We start from the raw sequence: 20,986 nt of genomic DNA, 5'->3' as shown, positions 1-20,986 counted from the left end.
TGTGTCTGTGTGCGCGTGTGTCTGTGTGCGCGTGTGTCTGTGTGTCTGTGTGTGTGTCTGTGTCTGTGTCTGTGTCTGTGTCTGTGTCTGTGCGCATTTGTGTGTGTGTGAGAAAGTATGCACACTCTTGCCCAATCCCTCTTGGAAACTCAGCCTCTCTCTGACCTAAGCACACTTATCCCAGAGGAGAGCCTGTAAGGCGAGCCAATCAGATCGTCCTGTCACTGTTTATAAAGGGGGTCGCCCATGCTCCTCTCTAAGTATGCGTCTCTTTAAGTATGCTCCTCTCTAAGTATGCTGCCCTCTAAGTATGCTCCTCTCTAAGTATGCTGCCCTCTAAGTATGCTCCTCTCTAAGTATGCTGCCCTCTAAATATGCTCCTCTCTAAGTATGCTGCCCTCTAAGTATGCTCCTCTCTAAGTATGCTGCCCTCTAAGTATGCTCCTCTCTAAGTATGCTCCTCTCTAAGTATGCTCCTCTTTAAGTATGCTCCTCTCTAAGTATGCTCCTCTCTAAGTATGCTCCTCTCTAAGTATACTCCTCTCTAAGTATACTCCTCTCTAAGTATACTCCTCTCTAAGTATGCTCCTCTCTAAGTATGCTGCCCTCTAAGTATACTCCTCTCTAAGTATGCTGCCCTCTAAGTGTGTTGCCCTCAGAGGAGGCCATGTTGTGGACGCATGGGAGCCATATAGGCCTGAAGTGTCTGATTTCCTTCGGCACACGTGAACCCTGTCACAGTACGGCTCAGTCTTCGTCCTCTCCGGTTGTACCTGTGTTGTAGAGCATGGCGGACCAGAGAGAAGGGGATTGTTCTCCGAGAGTCTTGGAGTTCATTCAGAGTTCCTCTGAGGTGATGAGAGGACAGGAGGAGGGTGTACTGTGCTGTTGCCCTGTTGGAAGCTTGAGGCCCTCTCTCTCTCTCTCCTTTCACTGCCCTCTGGGAACCTTCAGTTAAGAGTTTTCTTTCAGTGCTTTTCTTGGCTGAAGAGCCAGACTCCCTTTCTTCTCCTCTGAATCCAGGCCAACGGTCCCACGGCACTTCTGAGGCACTTCTGAGGAGGCTGAAATGTTAAATGTCCTCTATTAACATACCTTTTTTTGGAAATAAATACGTTTGACTAAGTTAAATATATATGAATCAGAAAACATTCAGGGCCTTTTTGAATAGAAACAGTATTTTTCTACAGTTTCTTTACAGTTATTGAGGTAAACAGACACATTTCTATCATGTTGATAGACACTTATAATTACATTGTCAGTAGCAGGAACAAAATCAGCTTACTTTGGACCAAAAAAGATGGGAGAAGATGGCCCAGATTTAAAAAAAGTTCCCCTTTAAGTTCAAATGTTAGATGAAATTAAAATATGTTCAAATGTAAAAAACAATGTTCAAGAAAAGCTATGCAACACCTGATGGGCATCTGTTTTTCCAAACTCCAAAACAGGTAATGGGCTATGGAGAGCTCAGGCTTTGCACTGTGGTGTTGGGGGACGTGGGGGGTGCTGTTTTGTTTCTTGTTGTCAAAGGAGGGCCTGTGTAGGAACCAATTATCTAGGGAAACAGGACGGAGGTCGACTTTATATGAGAGTTGGTTGACTGCTTTCTGGAAGTTTCGTGGAAATGGTGTTGCTTTAAAGGAGCTCATTGACTTGGACACACCCTAGAGTTGTGCAAACCCACCCATGTTTGCACTCACGGTCTTAGTCATTATGAAATTAACTATTCATGATTTAAATTAGCAGAGGGCATATTAAAGTCCTGATTGTGCGTTGTAAAAATGATTAATCAAACCCAGGGTACATCTGATTGGGTTTGAGTTAAAACTGGGATCATTAATAGTTGAAGACAAAGCTGCAGTTCTTTTTTATGATTGCATGCTACACGTGCTGCATGAACAGTTTTGAGAGGTGTGTCTGCTATCCAAACCTACAGTGAGGTAGTTCTGATGGGTGCAGTCAATGCATAATCCGTCAGTTATGACATCAGTCATGGGGTCAGAGTTCAACTCATGGGGTCATAGTGAAAACTGGAGATGGATGAGTGACGACTCAGGATGGTGGATTATGGAAGATTAAGGGAGCGGTAGAAAGGTCCTTTAGAGAAAGTCACTACGCCGCTCACCTAGCACGTATTAATGTTCTCATGCTGGACGTCTCATAAACTAGCATGTAAAAACAACAAAAAAGTTCATCCATTTCAGTGAGAGCTACCTTCGGATAGCTATGGCTATTCAACCATACTTGACTCTCCTTGACAGTAACAGGATTAAGGGTGAACAGAAACCAAGCTATTTCCTACACTAATTGCTAACCTAGCCAGCCGGCTAATAGGCTTACGTTGTTCAAACACAGAAAAGGGTCATCAAGGTGTATTTCTTTTTTTTTCCGGTGAGTGAAGTATCAACATCTCTCGTGAATGAACCTGAATAACGTAGACTCAAAAGATTTGAGCCGTGTTCTCGGTCTACAAGGTCGTCAATGGCTTGCCTGATGTTTTGACTCAAAGGTTCATTCCTTTGCTTTTCCTGCATACCGTCTGAACACTGGGTCTGCCAATTGTATGCCAATGCCTGGCGTCCATAGGGGCATTCCCACAGTCAATGAATGTCACCAGAGCCACTAAATGCCATTCACAATATCACACATATGTCTTTATATAAACAGTATTGTGGGAACACAGCAAACCAACAGGCCAAAAACATCACAGATTAGTGTTTTTTTTTTATGTATTATTTTATTTTTTTTATGCAGTTTAATTTGTGATGTGTATGTTTTGCTGGACTGTGTTTTCAGCAGGGCTGCACTTTCCTGCACTCTCTCTCGGGTAGTTCCTAGTTGTGGCCAGCTGGGGGTGCCGTGTCTTTGTTTTTAATAGAGTGTTACGGCTTGTCGGCATAGTTTCCCACATTCTGTTCAACGGCTGCTGTGTGATACCACTCAGCACCAAGAGGGTATTAGTGAGATCATCATGGAGCTAATTCCTGTTATTTATGGTCTGCGTGGGACAGCAGCAGACGCAGTGTGTTAATTATTATGTTTTATGGGTTTGTCGTCCCTTTCTGTTGGGATCTCATTCTGTGCAGCAAGACTAACTGTTGCCCTGGAAGTGGTTGTGTCAAGGCTCAGATGAATTGTGTGCTTGGCAACGACACTGCCACAGGCAGGAGTGCTGAGCTCAGCAGATGGCACCCAGTATGCACTTATACCTCTCAGCCTTTACTTAGAGTTCAGTCCTGATGGAGAGAGAGAGAGAGAGAGAGGGATGGAGATGGAGATGGAGATAGAGAGAGAGAGAAAGAGAGAAAAGAAGATGGTTGTTGAATGAAATGTATATACAGTATATATACAGGCACCCAGTATGCAGTTATGCCTCTCAGCCTTAACCTAGAGTTCAGCCTGATGGAGAGAGAGGGATGGAGATGGAGAGAGAAAGAGAGAGGAAGGAAAAGAAAAGAGAAGATGGTTGCTGAACGAAGCACAGTGCATGAGTGCTTGGTGCTGTTCAGTTGAGTTGCCTGGGATAACTAGCGCTCCTTTTCAGAGAGTGGCTCAATAGATTGAATGGGGGTGGGGGGGTGGGGGGGGGGGGTCTAGGCGGTCAGAAGAAATCGCTCCTCTGAGAGTTGCTGGATGGGGTTGCCACGGCGATGCTGACAGGCTGATGGAATGACTGGGAAAAAAAAGGCTGTAGTCAAGGGAGAGGCGGAGGGAGATTCAGCAGGTTTCCTCTGCCATTGCTGGAGGGAGGAGAGAGAGAGAGAGAGAGAGACCCCCACCCCACCCCCTCATGCTGAATGGCAAGAAATCATCAGTCAGAGGGAAGATTATCCTCCGCTCCGGTTGGCTGCTAGTGCAGCCTTTGGACCCCCTCCGGACGGACCTGTCAGTGTGGGTGCCTGTGATTGGCCGAGCCACAGCTGCAGTGAGAATGCAGCTTTCAGGAAGCTCTTTTACCGCATCACCCTCAGTTCTCCACTCAGGAGTAACCTACAGACCCTTGCATCCCGGCCGGAGACAGAGGCAGAGGCAGAGACATCAGTGACGGAGAAAGGTGGTGGTGGTGGTGGGGGGGGGGGGCTGCTAAGAGGGCTCCCTCAAGACACAGATTATTGAGTTTTCCTTGTGGAGTTTGACACTCTACATTACGCTACATTATCTTATGCTCTGCTTGGTTTGTGTCCTGAGCTTCAAAAAAAGTTATTTACTGGAGTGGCGATAGTGTAATTCTACGTTGTACTTCCTACTTCTTTTTTTGCAGTGTCCCCCCAACTCTTCTATTCCCATCTAAAATGGATGTAAGGCGCTGAGCCTCTCTGCCCAAGCCAAAGGTCTGTGCGTCCCTGAGGCTGTGCTGTTAGCCTGTGCTCTGAGCCTGTGCTAGGATGGTAGCGTGCTATGCTGAGGGGCCGAAGGCTGTGGTGCTGTCTCTGTTTTTCTGCTGGGGGCTGACGAGAGGGTGAACTGTGACGCGGCTGACGAGAGCGTGAACTGTGACGCAGGGAATCCCTCGCTGCGGTTGGAGCACGACCTCATTGCCCTCTTCAGCGTCTGCTGCTGCTGCTGCCTCAGCACTTCCATCTCCAGATACTCACACACACACACACACACTCACACTCACACACACACTCACACTCACACTCACACACACACACACACACACACACACACACATACACACACACACACACACACACCTCACACTCACACACACACTCTCACACACACACACACACACACACTCACACTCACACTCACACTCACACTCACACTCACACTCACACACACACACACACACACACACACACACACACACACACACACACACACACACACACACACACATTCTCTGTCGTATGGAATAACTGTGAGAGATCACAACCTCTCTCTCTCTCTCTCTTGTACACACATCCACGTTCATAAACACTGAATCTCTCAGTGGCAGCGTCATACATTTGCCTGATTTTCTTCAGAGCATCAAAAGGATCTTAAGACACACACACACCGCTCTCTGCTGGGGGTAGAGCCGGAGTCGGAGTGTTTCTATCCGGGAGCATGCTGGGGGGTGTGTGGTCGTCTCTTTCCCGCTGGTGGTCGGGATCCCCGGCGGAATGCGAACCCGTCGCCACCACTGAGCAGACCGGCCAAAACAGCCAGCCTGGTGAGGAGGACTCTGGGAAGGTGGAGGACAGGCTGAAACATGGTGACCAGAAGGAGCCCTCGGTCGGTGGTCAGGAAGCGGCTGGTGGTCAAGAAGCGGCCGGTGGTCAGGATGCCGCCGGTGGTCAAGAAGCTGCCGATGGTCAAGAAGCGGCCGGTGGTCAAGAAGCTGCCGATGGTCAGGATGCCGCCGGTGGTCAAGAAGCTGCCGATGGTCAAGAAGCTGCCGGTGGTCAGGAATTGGCCGGTGAAACACCAAGGAAGAGAGCCACTGTGCTCATCATGGTGGCGCCACCTGAGGGCTACCCTAAGGTACTGCAGGCAGTAATTGCTGGCCAGAACGTAACTGGCCCAATTATACCAAAGCTGTTGAGTTCATGGGGAGCCTGGCAACACAATTGCCCCATTAACCGTGGCAACCGTTAACCGTGGCAACCGTGTAATGACAGACACTAATCCAGGGTTCAGTGAATGGTCTGCTGCTATGTTACCTTCAGGGCAAGAGATAAGCATCTGAAGGCTCACTGCTAGAAATGGTTATATATAAATAATTAGGATTATCTATTGTATTATGTCAAGCAACGTACACTTATCTTTTATAATTTGTTGTCTTAGTACTGTTGTAGCCAAGTCCTAAAGTGTGAGCATTTAAACACGTGGTCCTTAGAGTCTGTCTGTGTGCATTCTAAGGCTTTTCCTTCACCTGGTGTACATGTTAGCCTCTACTGCCACAAGAACGGCAGTCTTTGGACCAAGGCTAATTTTCAGTTGCAGAGCTATGATCTAAGTTACTGTCCAGCCTTTAACGTGCAACATTGCACAATTTTGTACAGAGACTGAAAAACAGTGCAGAGGTGTTCATTCATAATCTTGAGCTTGTAGTGGTGTGGTCAGGAAAAACAGCCCAATAAAACGGAGCTGATTAGGGCCACTCACAGTAGGCGGCCAGGAAGGGTAGAGCAGCGAGCTTGTCTGAGTGCCTGGCTGGCAGCCTGTGGGAGTGTTTGGGTTGCGGAGGTGAATTAGAGTTGGAATGTTCAAGTGCTAGATTGTTCTAGAACAGAACACAGATCAAAGGGAGCATGTACCTACTGTGTGTGTGTCTGTGTGTGTGTGTGTGTGTGTGTGTGTGTGTGTGTGTGTGTGTGTGTGTGTGTGTGTGTGTGTGTGTGTGTGTGTGTGTGTGTGTGTGTGTGTGTGTGTGTGTGTGTGTGTGTGTGTGTGTGTGTGTGTGGGTTTGATTATCATAAAGTTACTTAGACACCTTGTGAAACCTGAGCTGTTGAAAGTGTGATCCGAGTCATCATGGGCAGTTTTTTTTTGTTTAGATTTGGAGTTGAGTTACGTCCTTTCCGTTGGGTCAGTGAAGTGAATGTAACCTACTAGGACCTAGTTCTGTGTCTGTGTCTGTTTCCAAGAGGATACTTTGTACCAGACTACTGACTCTTTGAAGCCACTATTCTCAGAATGTTCTGATCAAAAGTGTTAAGTATCGTAAAGTAGCGTATTATTTTGACTGGACTGCTAAAGCTGGGGTGATCCAGGAGTTGGCCTTGCTTCCCGACCTAACCACATTGTAGGTAGCTTACTGAGTGTAGGTAGCTTACTCAGTGCCGTAAGTGACCTACAAATATTAGGGTAGAGCAACATTGGAGGCTTTTAAGTGAAGATGAGACCCCAGTCTCTGTTATTTTGACCGTTCTTATACTTTTAGTCAGTTTTGATGTAGCACCTGTCACTCTCCCACTCAAACCAAACAAAGCAATGCCATGCGTATTTAAATACAATACATGACACACACACACACACACACACACACACACACACACACACACACACACACACACACACACTCCATTCTCATGAACTCCCTGGAGTCCTGCTATAAGAAGCCTATTTCTCACCTGCCAGCCAACAACCACCAGTGATCCACACTCTGTGAAGGATTTTCTCCGAAGTGTTAGGTAATCCACCTGCTAGGTCCTCTGCCTGGCACCTAGTTAGCCTTCTTCATGACAAACATGTTTGCCTCTTCAGTTGGCTGTTATACAACGAGGCGTGATAAAACACTGATAGCGTGAAGTGGTCTGTTTCCTGTTGGCATCTGCCGTAGAGGGTAAATATTACCCCACCGCGTCGGATGTGTCTTCCCTTTCACCTTTCATCACTACCGACAACAACACACTTTAACCGACGTGGATGGTACACGTTGTGTGACACCCTGTTGTCGGCCTGTTGTTTTGCCCCTGGGCTGTGGTTGGTTAATGAACACCCTGTGTAGCTCTCACGACGTGCTTACACAGAACACCACAGGCTTTTAGGGGAAAACAGAAGTATGCTGACTACAGGAGAGGTGAAACCATAATCAGAAAAATAGTCTGGTAGTGCATACTACTCACCATACACAGATGAATAGTCTGGTAGTGCATACTACTCACCATACGCAGATTAATAGTCTGGTAGTGCATACTACTCGCCATAATCAGATTAATAGTCTGGTAGTGCATACTACTCACCATACGCAGATTAATAGTCTGGTAGTGCACACTAATCACCATACAAATATTTATAGTCTGGTAGTGCATACTACTCACCATAATCAGATTAATAGTTTGGTAGTGCACACTACTCACCATACAAATATTTATAGTCTGGTTGTGCATACTACTCGCCATACACAGATTAATAGTCTGGTAGTATGTACTATCCACTATACACAGATTAATAGTCTGGTAGTGCATACTACTCGCCATACACAGATTAATAGTCTGGTAGTACATACTACTCACCATACACAGATTAATAGTCTGGTAGTGCATACTACTCGCCATAATCAGATTAATAGTCTGGTAGTACATACTACTCACCATACACAGATTAATAGTCTGGTAGTGCATACTACTCACCATACACAGATTAATAGTCTGGTAGTGCATACTACTCGCCATAATCAGATTAATAGTCTGGTAGTACATACTACTCACCATACACAGATTAATAGTCTGGTAGTATGTACTATCCACTATACACAGATTAATAGTCTGGTAGTGCATACTACTCGCCATACACAGATTAATAGTCTGGTAGTACATACTACTCACCATACACAGATTAATAGTCTGGTAGTGCATACTACTCGCCATAATCAGATTAATAGTCTGGTAGTACATACTACTCACCATACACAGATTAATAGTCTGGTAGTACATACTACTCACCATACACAGATTAATAGTCTGGTAGTGCATACTACTCACCATACGCAGATTAATAGTCTGGTAGTGCACATTAATCACCATACAAATATTTATAGTCTGGTTGTGCATACTACTCGCCATAATCAGATTAATAGTCTGGTAGTGCATACTACTCACCATACACAGATTAATAGTCTGGTAGTATGTACTATCCACTATACACAGATTAATAGTCTGGTAGTGCATACTACTCGCCATACACAGATTAATAGTCTGGTAGTACATACTACTCACCATACACAGATTAATAGTCTGGTAGTGCATACTACTCGCCATAATCAGATTAATAGTCTGGTAGTACATACTACTCACCATACACAGATTAATAGTCTGGTAGTGCATACTACTCACCATACACAGATTAATAGTCTGGTAGTGCATACTACTCGCCATAATCAGATTAATAGTCTGGTAGTACATACTACTCACCATACACAGATTAATAGTCTGGTAGTATGTACTATCCACTATACACAGATTAATAGTCTGGTAGTGCATACTACTCGCCATACACAGATTAATAGTCTGGTAGTACATACTACTCACCATACACAGATTAATAGTCTGGTAGTGCATACTACTCGCCATAATCAGATTAATAGTCTGGTAGTACATACTACTCACCATACACAGATTAATAGTCTGGTAGTACATACTACTCACCATACACAGATTAATAGTCTGGTAGTGCATACTACTCACCATACACAGATTAATAGTCTGGTAGTACATACTACTCACCATACACAGATTAATAGTCTGGTAGTACATACTACTCACCATACACAGATTAATAGTCTGGTAGTACATACTACTCACCATACACAGATTAATAGTCTGGTAGTACATACTACTCACCATACACAGATTAATAGTCTGGTAGTATGTACTATCCACTATACACAGATTAATAGTCTGGTAGTGCATACTACTCGCCATACACAGATTAATAGTCTGGTAGTACATACTACTCACCATACACAGATTAATAGTCTGGTAGTGCATACTACTCGCCATAATCAGATTAATAGTCTGGTAGTACATACTACTCACCATACACAGATTAATAGTCTGGTAGTACATACTACTCACCATACACAGATTAATAGTCTGGTAGTGCATACTACTCACCATACGCAGATTAATAGTCTGGTAGTGCACATTAATCACCATACAAATATTTATAGTCTGGTTGTGCATACTACTCGCCATAATCAGATTAATAGTCTGGTAGTGCATACTACTCACCATACACAGATTAATAGTCTGGTAGTATGTACTATCCACTATACACAGATTAATAGTCTGGTAGTGCATACTACTCGCCATACACAGATTAATAGTCTGGTAGTACATACTACTCACCATACACAGATTAATAGTCTGGTAGTGCATACTACTCGCCATAATCAGATTAATAGTCTGGTAGTACATACTACTCACCATACACAGATTAATAGTCTGGTAGTGCATACTACTCACCATACACAGATTAATAGTCTGGTAGTGCATACTACTCGCCATAATCAGATTAATAGTCTGGTAGTACATACTACTCACCATACACAGATTAATAGTCTGGTAGTATGTACTATCCACTATACACAGATTAATAGTCTGGTAGTGCATACTACTCGCCATACACAGATTAATAGTCTGGTAGTACATACTACTCACCATACACAGATTAATAGTCTGGTAGTGCATACTACTCGCCATAATCAGATTAATAGTCTGGTAGTACATACTACTCACCATACACAGATTAATAGTCTGGTAGTACATACTACTCACCATACACAGATTAATAGTCTGGTAGTGCATACTACTCACCATACACAGATTAATAGTCTGGTAGTACATACTACTCACCATACACAGATTAATAGTCTGGTAGTACATACTACTCACCATACACAGATTAATAGTCTGGTAGTACATACTACTCACCATACACAGATTAATAGTCTGGTAGTACATACTACTCACCATACACAGATTAATAGTCTGGTAGTATGTACTATCCACTATACACCGATTAATAGTCTGGTAGTGCATACTACTCACCATACACAGATTAATAGTCTGGTAGTATGTACTATCCACTATACACAGATTAATAGTCTGGTAGTGCATACTACTCACCATACACAGATTAATAGTCTGGTAGTACATACTACTCACCATACACAGATTCATAGTCAGGTAGTGCATACTTGCCATACTTTGACTTGAGTGCCCCCTGTGTCTCCTGGCTTACCAAGAAAAAAATGAAGTCAAGCAGAAATATGCCCTTCCAGGAATTTCATCCTTCATTAAACATGTGCTCGCTCTGTTGTTATTCACTTGTCCACTCACGCCCCCCGGCCCTACTTGTGACGTCTTTGTGTAGTAACAGCACGGGCCTCCAAATCCATGATGACGTCTCCAGGGGTCAGCGCAGTGGTCCCCCCAGTGGTCAGCGTGCAGCAGGGGGGCCCCACACATCTTGTGACTTGTCTGGGAATAGCCCTTGAGTGAAAGGGGAGCCTCTGCATGTCTCTTTTGGTCGCAGGTTCTGCATTTATTGTAGCCCGCACATGCACACACGTGCGTACACACACTTACACTTACACACACATACACACGTGGGTCCCTCATTCTCAGGTGCATGACATCACTGCCATCCAGGCAGGGGGTGATTCCAGTAGCAGGAACAAAATAGGACCGTGCCATTGGCTGCCATGAACATCTTACATTAACATCAGATTGGTGGCATCTTGTTACCCTAGTGTGTGTGTCTGTCTTCCTCTCTGTCTGTGTGTCTGTCTTCCTCTCTGTCTGTGTGTCTGTTCCTCTCTGTCTGTGTGTCTGTCTTCCGCTCGATCTGTGTGTTTATTTCTGTTTATGATGCCAGTCCCATCCAAGATGAGCTGTTTGAACATAGCATCAGGTTTTACTCAAGTTTCGCTGCTACAGTAGCTTCACCTTGCAAAGGTGCTGCGATCCCAGCTCTAGGGTGCATCTGAGCTGCAGGCAAGTGTGTGTGTGTGTGTGTGTGTGTGTGTGTGTGTGTGTGTGTGTGTGTGTGTGTGTGTGTGTGTGTGTGTGTGTGTGTGTGTGTGTGTGTGTGTGTGTGTGTGTGCATCTGAGCTGCAGGCAAGCAGGGTTGAGCTCAGCAGTGAAAGCTCAGCTCATAGAGAAAACAGATATGTGATTTACTTCCCTCTTACGCTGTATGAGCCGTTCGTGACTGCAGATGAGCCAAAGGACTCCCACACATGGCCTCTGTTACATCTGAGTCAGTTACATCTGAGTCAGTCAGTCTACCGTGTAATGAATATGTAGGCCTACGTCTGTCAGCTAATACACACACCAACTGGGTTGTCTTTTTCTTATCAACATTTTAAGCATCTCAAACTTCTGCCTACTAATACATCATGCACAGTGTGTGATTGATGTTGCTACAACATATAAAGAGAATCTGAGTTTATGGTGGAGTAGCTTTGAATGTTTTGGAAGCTGCAAGCATCCAAGTTCCCCAAGTTCATCCAAGTTCACCTAGACCTTGACAGGAGAATGGGTTGCAACTTGCCAGCGCATGTCTTACTGACTGCTGTTTGGGAGCACAGGTCTTTGTGTTTAATGTTGCAAATACGTCTGACTGCCACTTTCAACTTGTATCCTCTGCCATCCAGACAAGGCAGGCACTAGTGAGCAGAGGTCCCAGTTAAGTTAGTGGATTTGTGTGTGCCAGGGTAAGATTATCAGATCATCTTCCATGTAAAGTAACACTAGGCAACGATTTGAAACTTTTTTAGGTATGGTTTTATAGGCAACTAGTTTTGGTACCATCCTCAAATTCATTTTGATAGCGTGGTTATGTGAAAGACAGATAAACACCTGTGTCTGTGTAACGGGCTGGAACCCCCTGCAAAAATGGAAGAAAAGCTATGCTGACAAAAGACACCACTTAGTGTGTTGACAAGCTTCTATCAGTGTCAGCTTGGGTGTTGGTGGTTTTTGCATGTCGTTTAGGTAGTTAGCTTACTAGTTTTGGATCAGAACTCTATATTGCTGCTTTAATGTCTTGTAAAAGTCTGTGCTTCTTCATTTTTTATTACTTAACCAAATGCCTGCTTTCAAAAGGACAAGAGTAATACAGGCCTGGATATAGTTACCCAGATTGAATTGGTATTACCCCAGAGCATAAATCCCTTACTCATGCTAGGTGTTCAATTCAGTCTTCAGGTACATTAAGTGACCTATTTTTCAGACGTTTCTAGGATCATTAGTAATTATATGTCTACACCTAACCTTTCACACACATAAATACAGGCCTTCTAGTGCGCGTGCAGAAATGTCAAAAAATGTGTGTGTGCAATCTGTGCATACATTTCCTATTTGATGCTAATATCAGAGCCCTTCTAATCCTCTGCTAATTTCTTACCAAATTCATTGTCAGTTAAGCAGCACCCCTTTTCTCAAGTCGTTTTAAAGTAATTTGCACATTTTCTCAAAGAGGGGCTGAACCTTTCACTGATCCCTCCACTTTTTTAGCGTCTCACTGTTGGCTGGCTTCATGTTTAACACGCCTATGGTCAAGGTTACACACGGGCGGGTGTCCAATCAGATTGTGTATTTGAACAGTGTGGGCGGGATCTTTGGGTTGTTCTTACTGCCATGTGTGAAACGCCGGCTTTTAGACAGTTTGAGCTGCTGCTTCGAGTGAGGAGCTATTATACGTATTTATTTTATTTATTAGCTTGTTATACATTTTCTTGTGTTAAAATGCTGTGCTTGTGCCTTTACGTGCCTGTTCCAGGCCAGAATCAAACCGAGTTTGAATATTTTGAATCAAATGGACTACAATTAAAGTCGCTCTTCAAACTGAGTTTGTTTCTTCCATCGGAAGAATTTTCTACATATCGGAAGTGGCGGAAGGTAGGCTGTGTTTAATATATAAATCGGTCGATTTGCGACATTGCGCGATTGAAATAGTAATCATGCAAAAAGTTGTACATTCTTATTTAGCTGATCACATTTCCTAATCAATGGCCGTTATTCTCTGTTTGCCTGTTTTGTTTTTTACACATGCATTTTACACATCCATTGATTTATATAGGTAGATATAATCAGGCAGGTACTTTTGAGCCCTCGGTTCATGGCCTTTCCATCTATTAGTGGCATTAATTTAATCCAGATTAAGCCATGTATTTGCCACGTCTCAATCCCTTCATGCGCGTCAGACACGCATTGTCTTTAGCAGTGCCTTATTCTAGAAGTAGATCCTTGGGTTGACGTCAGATCAGGGACGGGTCCTAAGTGACATTGTCAAAACAACGAAAACATGCTTGCCGTGATCTTCTATAGTAATGCATAACATCTCCTGCCATTCCTCGGTAGATACAGCTTACAAGTATCAGATTTCTTCCTTTGTTTACGTTGTCATATTAACAGGTTCAGTTGACGTGGCAGGATAGTGCAGATGCTCTCCAAGTGAACTTCTACCTGCCCACAGCTTCATGCCAAAATTAAGCTTCGGGCTGTTTGGCCTTTAATCGATAGTTGAACTGAAGAGTGGGACAGGAAATGAGAGGGAGAAGAGGTGGGGAGTGGACAGGAGAAATGACATCAGGCCGGAATGGAACCTGTGTCCTCCATGGGCATCAAGCCCCGAATGTGGTCAGGGCTACTGGTTGGGCCACAGTGCCCCCCTGCCCTCTGCATTCTTTGTGTTGTAACCTGATTATGACTGATGATAACTCATCACGCTGTTAATATAAGCAGAGGTATAGTTAATAGATCACACTATTCAGTGAGAGGTGTCAGATGAACAGTGCCATTCATGCAATACCGGTATCTGTCAAGAAAAAGAACTGAGATGGCGGTTATGTCGTAATGGCATGTGAAGCTGATACTTAAGCTTGACCCATTTGTCCAAGTAGATAGGCCTTTTGGCAGTGGCATGTCCGGCTTAGGTGTGCCTCTAGGTGTTCTCGTGTCGTGTGGTTTGGCCGTGGTGTTAAGACATCTATCTTTAACTGTTGGCAGCCTCTGTGATGCGGGCAAGGGTGCTCGGTGCGTCTCCGTCTTGGCACAGTGCTCAGGGCGTCACGGCTTAGATGCCTAGAAGTTTTGAGTGACACGATGTCCCAATAGTGGTAAACCAGGCAGGTGACAGACGCAGATCATGACATGTTGTTGAAATACCTGTGTGGTGTCACTCTAGAATAGAAAAGTTGGTATCAGTCAGTCGAATGTAAAATAAAGAAAATCAAATCATGGACACTGGTGTGATTTTTTAATCCGGGCACAACAACTAATGTTGGCTCCTTTTGTTTTACTAAGTAACTACGTTCACGCTGACATGATGATTAACACACTAGAGCAACCTACCCTGTAACTCTCTATTGTCTTTAGTTCGGCACACGTTAGCCATAATTCAAAGCCAGATAATTAAACGGCATTGGTCTCACGATGCCGGAGAACGTGCCGCTGGAGCGCACCTAACTTTCTCCGTCGGTATCTGTCACCACGGAGATCAGGCGTCGGTATCTGTCACCGCGGGGATCAGGTGAACAGGCCAGTGGCGCCCCACAGGAAACCAGGTACTCCCGGCGAGGTGCAGCTCATGTCACCCAGTGACCCCTCAGAGGTCATCACCTCTGGGGGGGAAAAGAAAGTCCCCTCAGAGCTTTATCAGCGGAGGTACACCTCGTATTGGTGCTGTATATGTAACACTTCGGAGGGACAACCTGGCTAACAGAGTTAATGATTCATCGGCATGGGTGGAGGAGGAGGGGGAGAGAACAGTACTGAACAAATCAGGTCCCTCTCTGCTCAATGACTCGTGCAGGCTGGGCTCTTTGGCTGGGCTGAACGTGACCAAGGTGGTCCAAACACCGCTAATGGAGCCGCAGATGTCTGACATAGACCCTTTAAGGACCCCTGTGCCAACAGACCCCATATGCTGGGTGGCTTGTGTCAATAGGCTACTGTTGGCTGTATTTGTCCATTACATGACCCCTGGTGGTTCTCTCTAAGTGGGTTTGTGTGTGTGTGTGTGTGTGTGTGTGTGTGTGTGTGTGTGTGTGTGTGTGTGTGTGTGTGTGTGTGTGTGTGTGTGTGTGTGTGTGTGTGTGTGTGTGTGTGTGTGTGTGTGTGTGTGTGTGTGTGTGTGTGTGTGTGTGTGTGTGTGTGTGTGTGTGTGTGTGTGTGTGTGTGTGCTGTACTGTAAGTTATTGACTAATGTTTCTTCTGTGATTTCATCATCCTGTTTTCTCGTTCCTCTTCAGAAAATCGTCAAGGCCGGGGACAAAGATCTGGACGGGCAGCTGGACTTTGAGGAGTTTGTCCACTACCTGCGAGACCACGAGAAGAAGCTGAGGCTTGTGTTCAAGAGTCTGGACAAGAAGAATGATGGTAGGTGGTGCTGTTTTGTTTTGTAAGCAGAAGTTTCGTACAGTGGAACCCCTGTATCCGCTGAGTCAGTAACCATGGTTTCAGATAGACACGGTTTTCTGCCGCCAAAAAATATTAAGTGGAAAATGTAAAGGTTCGTACGTTTTTTTTAATGCCACACCACCCCGAGAAGCCTTTCCACATCGTCGTGTTTTAAACACGACTCGTCTCCTTCACATCTTTACCGAAGGGAGGGGCTAGAACGTAACAGAAGGAAGGAGAGAAGGGAAAAGGTGAAAATGTTAGTTTTCGTTGATCCATCGTCCGTTGAGGGTTAAGCAAAAACGTCAATCCTATTCATTTAAGTGAGAGACCACATTCACATAACTGTTATTACAGAATATTGTTATAAATGTTTTATTTTATTTGATGAGAGGATAATTCATGTGTTATTATGTGTCATTTATAAACTGCATGATAGGTATGAATGTTATATGGTGTTCGCTACTGTCTGCGGTTTTGGTTATCTATGGTCCCTGCTGATCCAGGGGGCACTACTGTATTCTCCACACATATCATTCAGTTTTTCTCCCTTGGCGTTCTGTGATGCAGGTCGCATCGACTCGCAGGAAATCCAGCAGTCGCTGCGTGACCTGGGGGTGCACATATCGGAGCAGCAGGCTGAGAAGATCCTCAAAAGGTGAGGCGCAAAAGCCGCCGCCCTGGAACTCCTGGTGATGGTTTGTGTGTGTGTGGTGGACACCGTACCCCAAACACACACTAACTCTCTCTCTTTCTCTCACTCACACGCTCCCTGCCCCCCCACCCCCCCTAGCTCTCTCTCTGTCCCTCCCCATTCCTCACCCCTCCGTCCTGTCAGATGACTCAGTCCAGAGCAGTTGGTTCAGTGTTGTGTTGACTGGGTGGAGGTCAGATTCCAGGGTTGACTCAGTAACCGGACTCCTGTCGCTCCCCAAACTACACCCATAGCGCTGGGGTTTCCTCTGAGCGTGTGTGCTGCCGGTCCAGAGCCTGGGTTAGCAGTGCTATGCTGGCTCTGAGTGTGCGTGCATAGGTCCAGAGCCTGGGTTAGCAGTGCTATGCTGGCTCTGAGTGTGCGTGCATAGGTCCAGAGCCTGGGTTAGCAGTGCTGTGCTGGCTCAGAGCGTGCATAGGTCCAGAGCCCTTGTTAGCAGTGCTGTGCTGGCTCAGAGCGTGCATAGGTCCAGAGCCTGGGTTAGCAGTGCTATGCTGGCTCTGAGCGTGCATAGGTCCAGAGCCCTTGTTAGCAGTGCTATGCTGGCTCAGAGCCATCCTGTGGTCCAGCGGCCCCATCCCCATCCTGATATTCATCCATCTCCTTAGCTTAGCTCTCAGGCACCATGGGAACCACAGGGCACTTATTAACTCTGTACATGCTCTAACTCTGGACTGGTCATCATGGTGGTATGATAACGATAACATGATACGATAACACTGTCTGTGAGTAGCTAAATGAACTTGACCGCTACCTAGCTAAAATATTCTCATTCGCTAACTTGAATCTTAAGAACAGTGACCCCGTTTAAATGTAGGATTGCACAGATGATGCAAAGAACCCCCGGTTGTGCTTTTCCGTCCTGTGTTCTAACTGTCTGTGTGCACCTCCTGTCCGCTTTTTTCTCTTTCTCTCTCTCTCTCTCTCTCTTTCTTTCTTTCTTTCTTCCTCTCTCTCCGTCTTTCTCGACTCAGAATAAGGACTAAAATCTTTGCTCCTATTATGTAGTAAGTAGTGCTCTCTCTCTCCCGTCTCTCTGCCTGGCCTGCCTGTTCACCAATTTTTCTGCTCATCCTGATTGGTTACTCCCCCTGCCTTGACCTTGATTTCATTTGGCTTCTTTTTTTTTTTTTTTAATCAGTTTAAAACTATTTTCCATATCATTTTGACTGGTATGCAAAAAAAAAAAAAATTGAGATTGAGTTCAATGTTTGTCTGAAAAAATGAAGCACTCTTTTTGCACTCTGTATTCTTGCACTGTGGCACGTTACTATATGCCATGGGGCAAGAACAAAATCCCAGGCGTATTCTGTGACTGGTTTGCACATGTTTGAGCCTTCCTTCCTTCCTTTGTGTCGTATGCCGGCACAATAGAGGCACACCTCCTCTTTGAGGCGTATGCAGCAGCAAAGCCCCCAGTGTAAAGCAGCAGCAAAGCCCCCAGTGTAAAGCAGCAGCAAAGCCCCCAGTGTAAAGCGGCAGCAAAGCCCCCAGTGTAAAGCGGCAGCAAAGCCCCCAGTGTAAAGCGGCAGCAAAGCCCCCAGTGTAAAGCGGCAGCAAAGCCCCCAGTGTAAAGTGGCAGCAAAGCCCCCAGTGTAAAGCAGCAGCAAAGCCCCCAGTGTAAAGTGGCAGCAAAGCCCCCAGTGTAAAGTGGCAGCAAAGCCCCCAGTGTAAAGTGGCAGCAAAGCCCCCAGTGTAAAGCGGCAGCAAAGCCCCCAGTGTAAAGCGGCAGCAAAGCCCCCAGTGTAAAGCGGCAGCAAAGCCCCCAGTGTAAAGCGGCAGCAAAGCCCCCAGTGTAAAGTGGCAGCAAAGCCCCCAGTGTAAAGCGGCAGCAAAGCCCCCAGTGTAAAGTGGCAGCAAAGCTCCCAGTGTAAAGTGGCAGCAAAGCCCCCAGTGTAAAGCGACAGCAAAGCCCCCAGTGTAAAGGGGCAGCAAAGCCCCCAGTGTAAAGTGGCAGCAAAGCCCCCAGTGTAAAGTGGCAGCAAAGCCCCCAGTGTAAAGCAGCAGCAAAGCCCCCAGTGTAAAGCGGCAGCAAAGCCCCCAGTGTAAAGTGGCAGCAAAGCCCCCAGTGTAAAGCAGCAGCAAAGCCCCCAGTGTAAAGCAGCAGCAAAGCCCCCAGTGTAAAGCGGCAGCAAAGCCCCCAGTGTAAAGCAGCAGCAAAGCCCCCAGTGTAAAGTGGCAGCAAAGCCCCCAGTGTAAAGTGGCAGCAAAGCCCCCAGTGTAAAGTGGCAGCAAAGCCCCCAGTGTAAAGCAGCAGCAAAGCCCCCAGTGTAAAGCGGCAGCAAAGCCCCCAGTGTAAAGTGGCAGCAAAGCCCCCAGTGTAAAGTGGCAGCAAAGCCCCCAGTGTAAAGCGGCAGCAAAGCCCCCAGTGTAAAGCAGCAGCAAAGCCCCCAGTGTAAAGCGGCAGCAAAGCCCCCAGTGTAAAGCGGCAGCAAAGCCCCCAGTGTAAAGCGGCAGCAAAGCCCCCAGTGTAAAGCGGCTCCCTTCTCTCTCTCTCCAGCATGGACAAGAACGGGACCATGACCATCGACTGGAACGAGTGGAGGGACTACCACCTGCTCCATCCTGCCGACAACATCCCTGAAATCATCCTCTACTGGAAACACTCCACGGTGCGTACGTGTCTGTGTGCGTGCGTGTGTGTGTGTGTTTGTGTGTGTGTGTGTGTGTGTGTGTGTGTGTGTGTGTGTGTGTGTGTGTGTGTGTGTGCGCGTGTGCGTGTGCGTGTGCGTGTGCGTGTGCGTGTGCGCGTGCGCGTGCGCGCGTGCGCGTGCGCGTGCGCGTGTGCGTGCGTGCGTGCGTGCGTGCGTGTATTCCCTGGGTGTAAAAGCACAGTTATAAAGATCCATTGGTTTGATATCGAAGGTCATGGAAAAGCATCAAACACTACTGACCCTATGTACAGATGCCATACATGTCTATTCACACACACGGGCACACACACACACACACACAGAGACACACACAGAGAGACACACACACCTCTACCTGAGTCAACCTTCCTTTCTAAGCTGTTGGTTATTAGTCCTCTCAGTGCCTACACCTAAAATACCCCCTGATGACTGTGAACCGGGTCACCGTGATCCACTTAAAGCCCACGGGACAGATCAGCAGAACTGGCTGACGTCAAACTCTCCCTGGAGAACGAGACAGAAAGTGTCCTGATTCCCATGAGCTGTTAATTCTGATGTTGTCTCTTTTAGTCGTCTGAGCCGTATCACGATACATATGAATCACTGTTGTGGGAAAAAAATGGACCTAACGCTAGGTGTCTTGATCTTTCTTGGTGAGATGGACAGTTTGTATTTGGGTTATTGAGTAATAAAGGAGAACTTAAATGTTCTATATCTAGGACCCAGAGCAGTTTGTGTTTGGGTTGAGTGGTTGAGAAATAAAGGTTAACTTGGGGTTTCTCTATCTAGGACCTAGCGCAATAGCTACTGGCTGAAAACTGTTTCCACTAAAATCTCTAAATGATACTGTACAGCTGACCACCCTTCTAACGTGTGTATGGACTGTACAGCTGACCGCCTCCTAAAGTGTGTATGGACTGTACAGCTGACCACCTCCTAACGTGTGTATGGACTGTACAGCTGACCGCCTCCTAAAGTGTGTATGGACTGTACAGCTGACCACCCTTCTAAAGTGTGTATGGACTGTACAGCTGACCACCCTTCTAAAGTGTGTATGGACTGTACAGCTGACCAGGTCCTAAAGTGTGTATGGACTGTACAGCTGACCACTTCCTAAAGTGTGTATGGACTGTACAGCTGACCACCTCCCAAAGTGTGTGTGGGAACACAGCATAATCCCGTCTGCCTCCATATTTACATGCTTTACCTCTTTACCTTATCTACAGTCTAAGCTGTCAAAAGCATCGGGACGCTGAAACTATCCACACCAAGTGCTATCTATAGTTGGGCACATGCTTGTGTGAGGAGATGCAGCCATTCTTCCTGGCTGGTCCCCAAAGGGTTGAGCTCCATATGGGAAGGAGGCCTCCCTTCAGTAGAGGTACAGAGCCTGGGAAGGAGGCCCACTTCAGTAGTGTTCCAGTGGCTGGGGTCGAGGCCCACTACAGTAGTGTTACGGTGGCTGGGGTCGAGGCCTCTAGATAGTGGGTGGAACAGGCTTGAGACCCACCCCCCAGCTTGTTTCCGTTCGTCCTGATAAGTTATCCCCCAGTTATCGCTGTGGAACAGTCTCATTTAGTTTCTTACGTAACGCACCTGCAGCAGGTGTAGGGGTGGAGTGTCCGTCCCCCCCCCCCCCCCAAGTGAGCCTGACGTATTACCCTAGTCATTCACTTATTTTGGACTTTGCCCTAAAACAGCACCCGGCACACCTGGCATTAGTCACATTCACACATGAGTCACTGAGTCACACTCACCACTAATCATTCATTGCTGCACTCTGTTCTGGAACATTG

General features: G+C 46.2%; 1 protein-coding gene across 3 annotated transcripts in view; it reads left to right on the top strand.

Annotated features, from left to right (window-relative positions):
- Nucleotides 1-20,986, top strand: part of slc25a25b (solute carrier family 25 member 25b) — a gene marked incomplete at both ends in the record, with an annotated part of 33,065 nt that overhangs the window by 4,490 nt on the left and 7,589 nt on the right. The window contains 4 exons of one of the 3 annotated variants that reach the window (XM_080841633.1): nt 15,695-15,821; nt 16,413-16,500; nt 17,532-17,564; nt 19,058-19,169. In XM_080841633.1, the coding sequence (XP_080697759.1) occupies nt 15,695-15,821; nt 16,413-16,500; nt 17,532-17,564; nt 19,058-19,169 (360 nt within the window). Of the gene's footprint in view, nt 1-13,187; nt 13,341-15,694; nt 15,822-16,412; nt 16,501-17,531; nt 17,565-19,057; nt 19,170-20,986 lie in introns of those variants that run through there. The other 2 variants (XM_080841635.1, XM_080841634.1) reach the window with 2 other exon arrangements.

This window comes from Sprattus sprattus (assembly GCF_963457725.1).
Source record: "Sprattus sprattus genome assembly, chromosome: 7".
NCBI lineage: Eukaryota > Metazoa > Chordata > Actinopteri > Clupeiformes > Clupeidae > Sprattus > Sprattus sprattus.
Note: the sequence above shows the minus strand (reverse complement) of the source record. Positions and strands in the feature narration are given on the sequence as shown.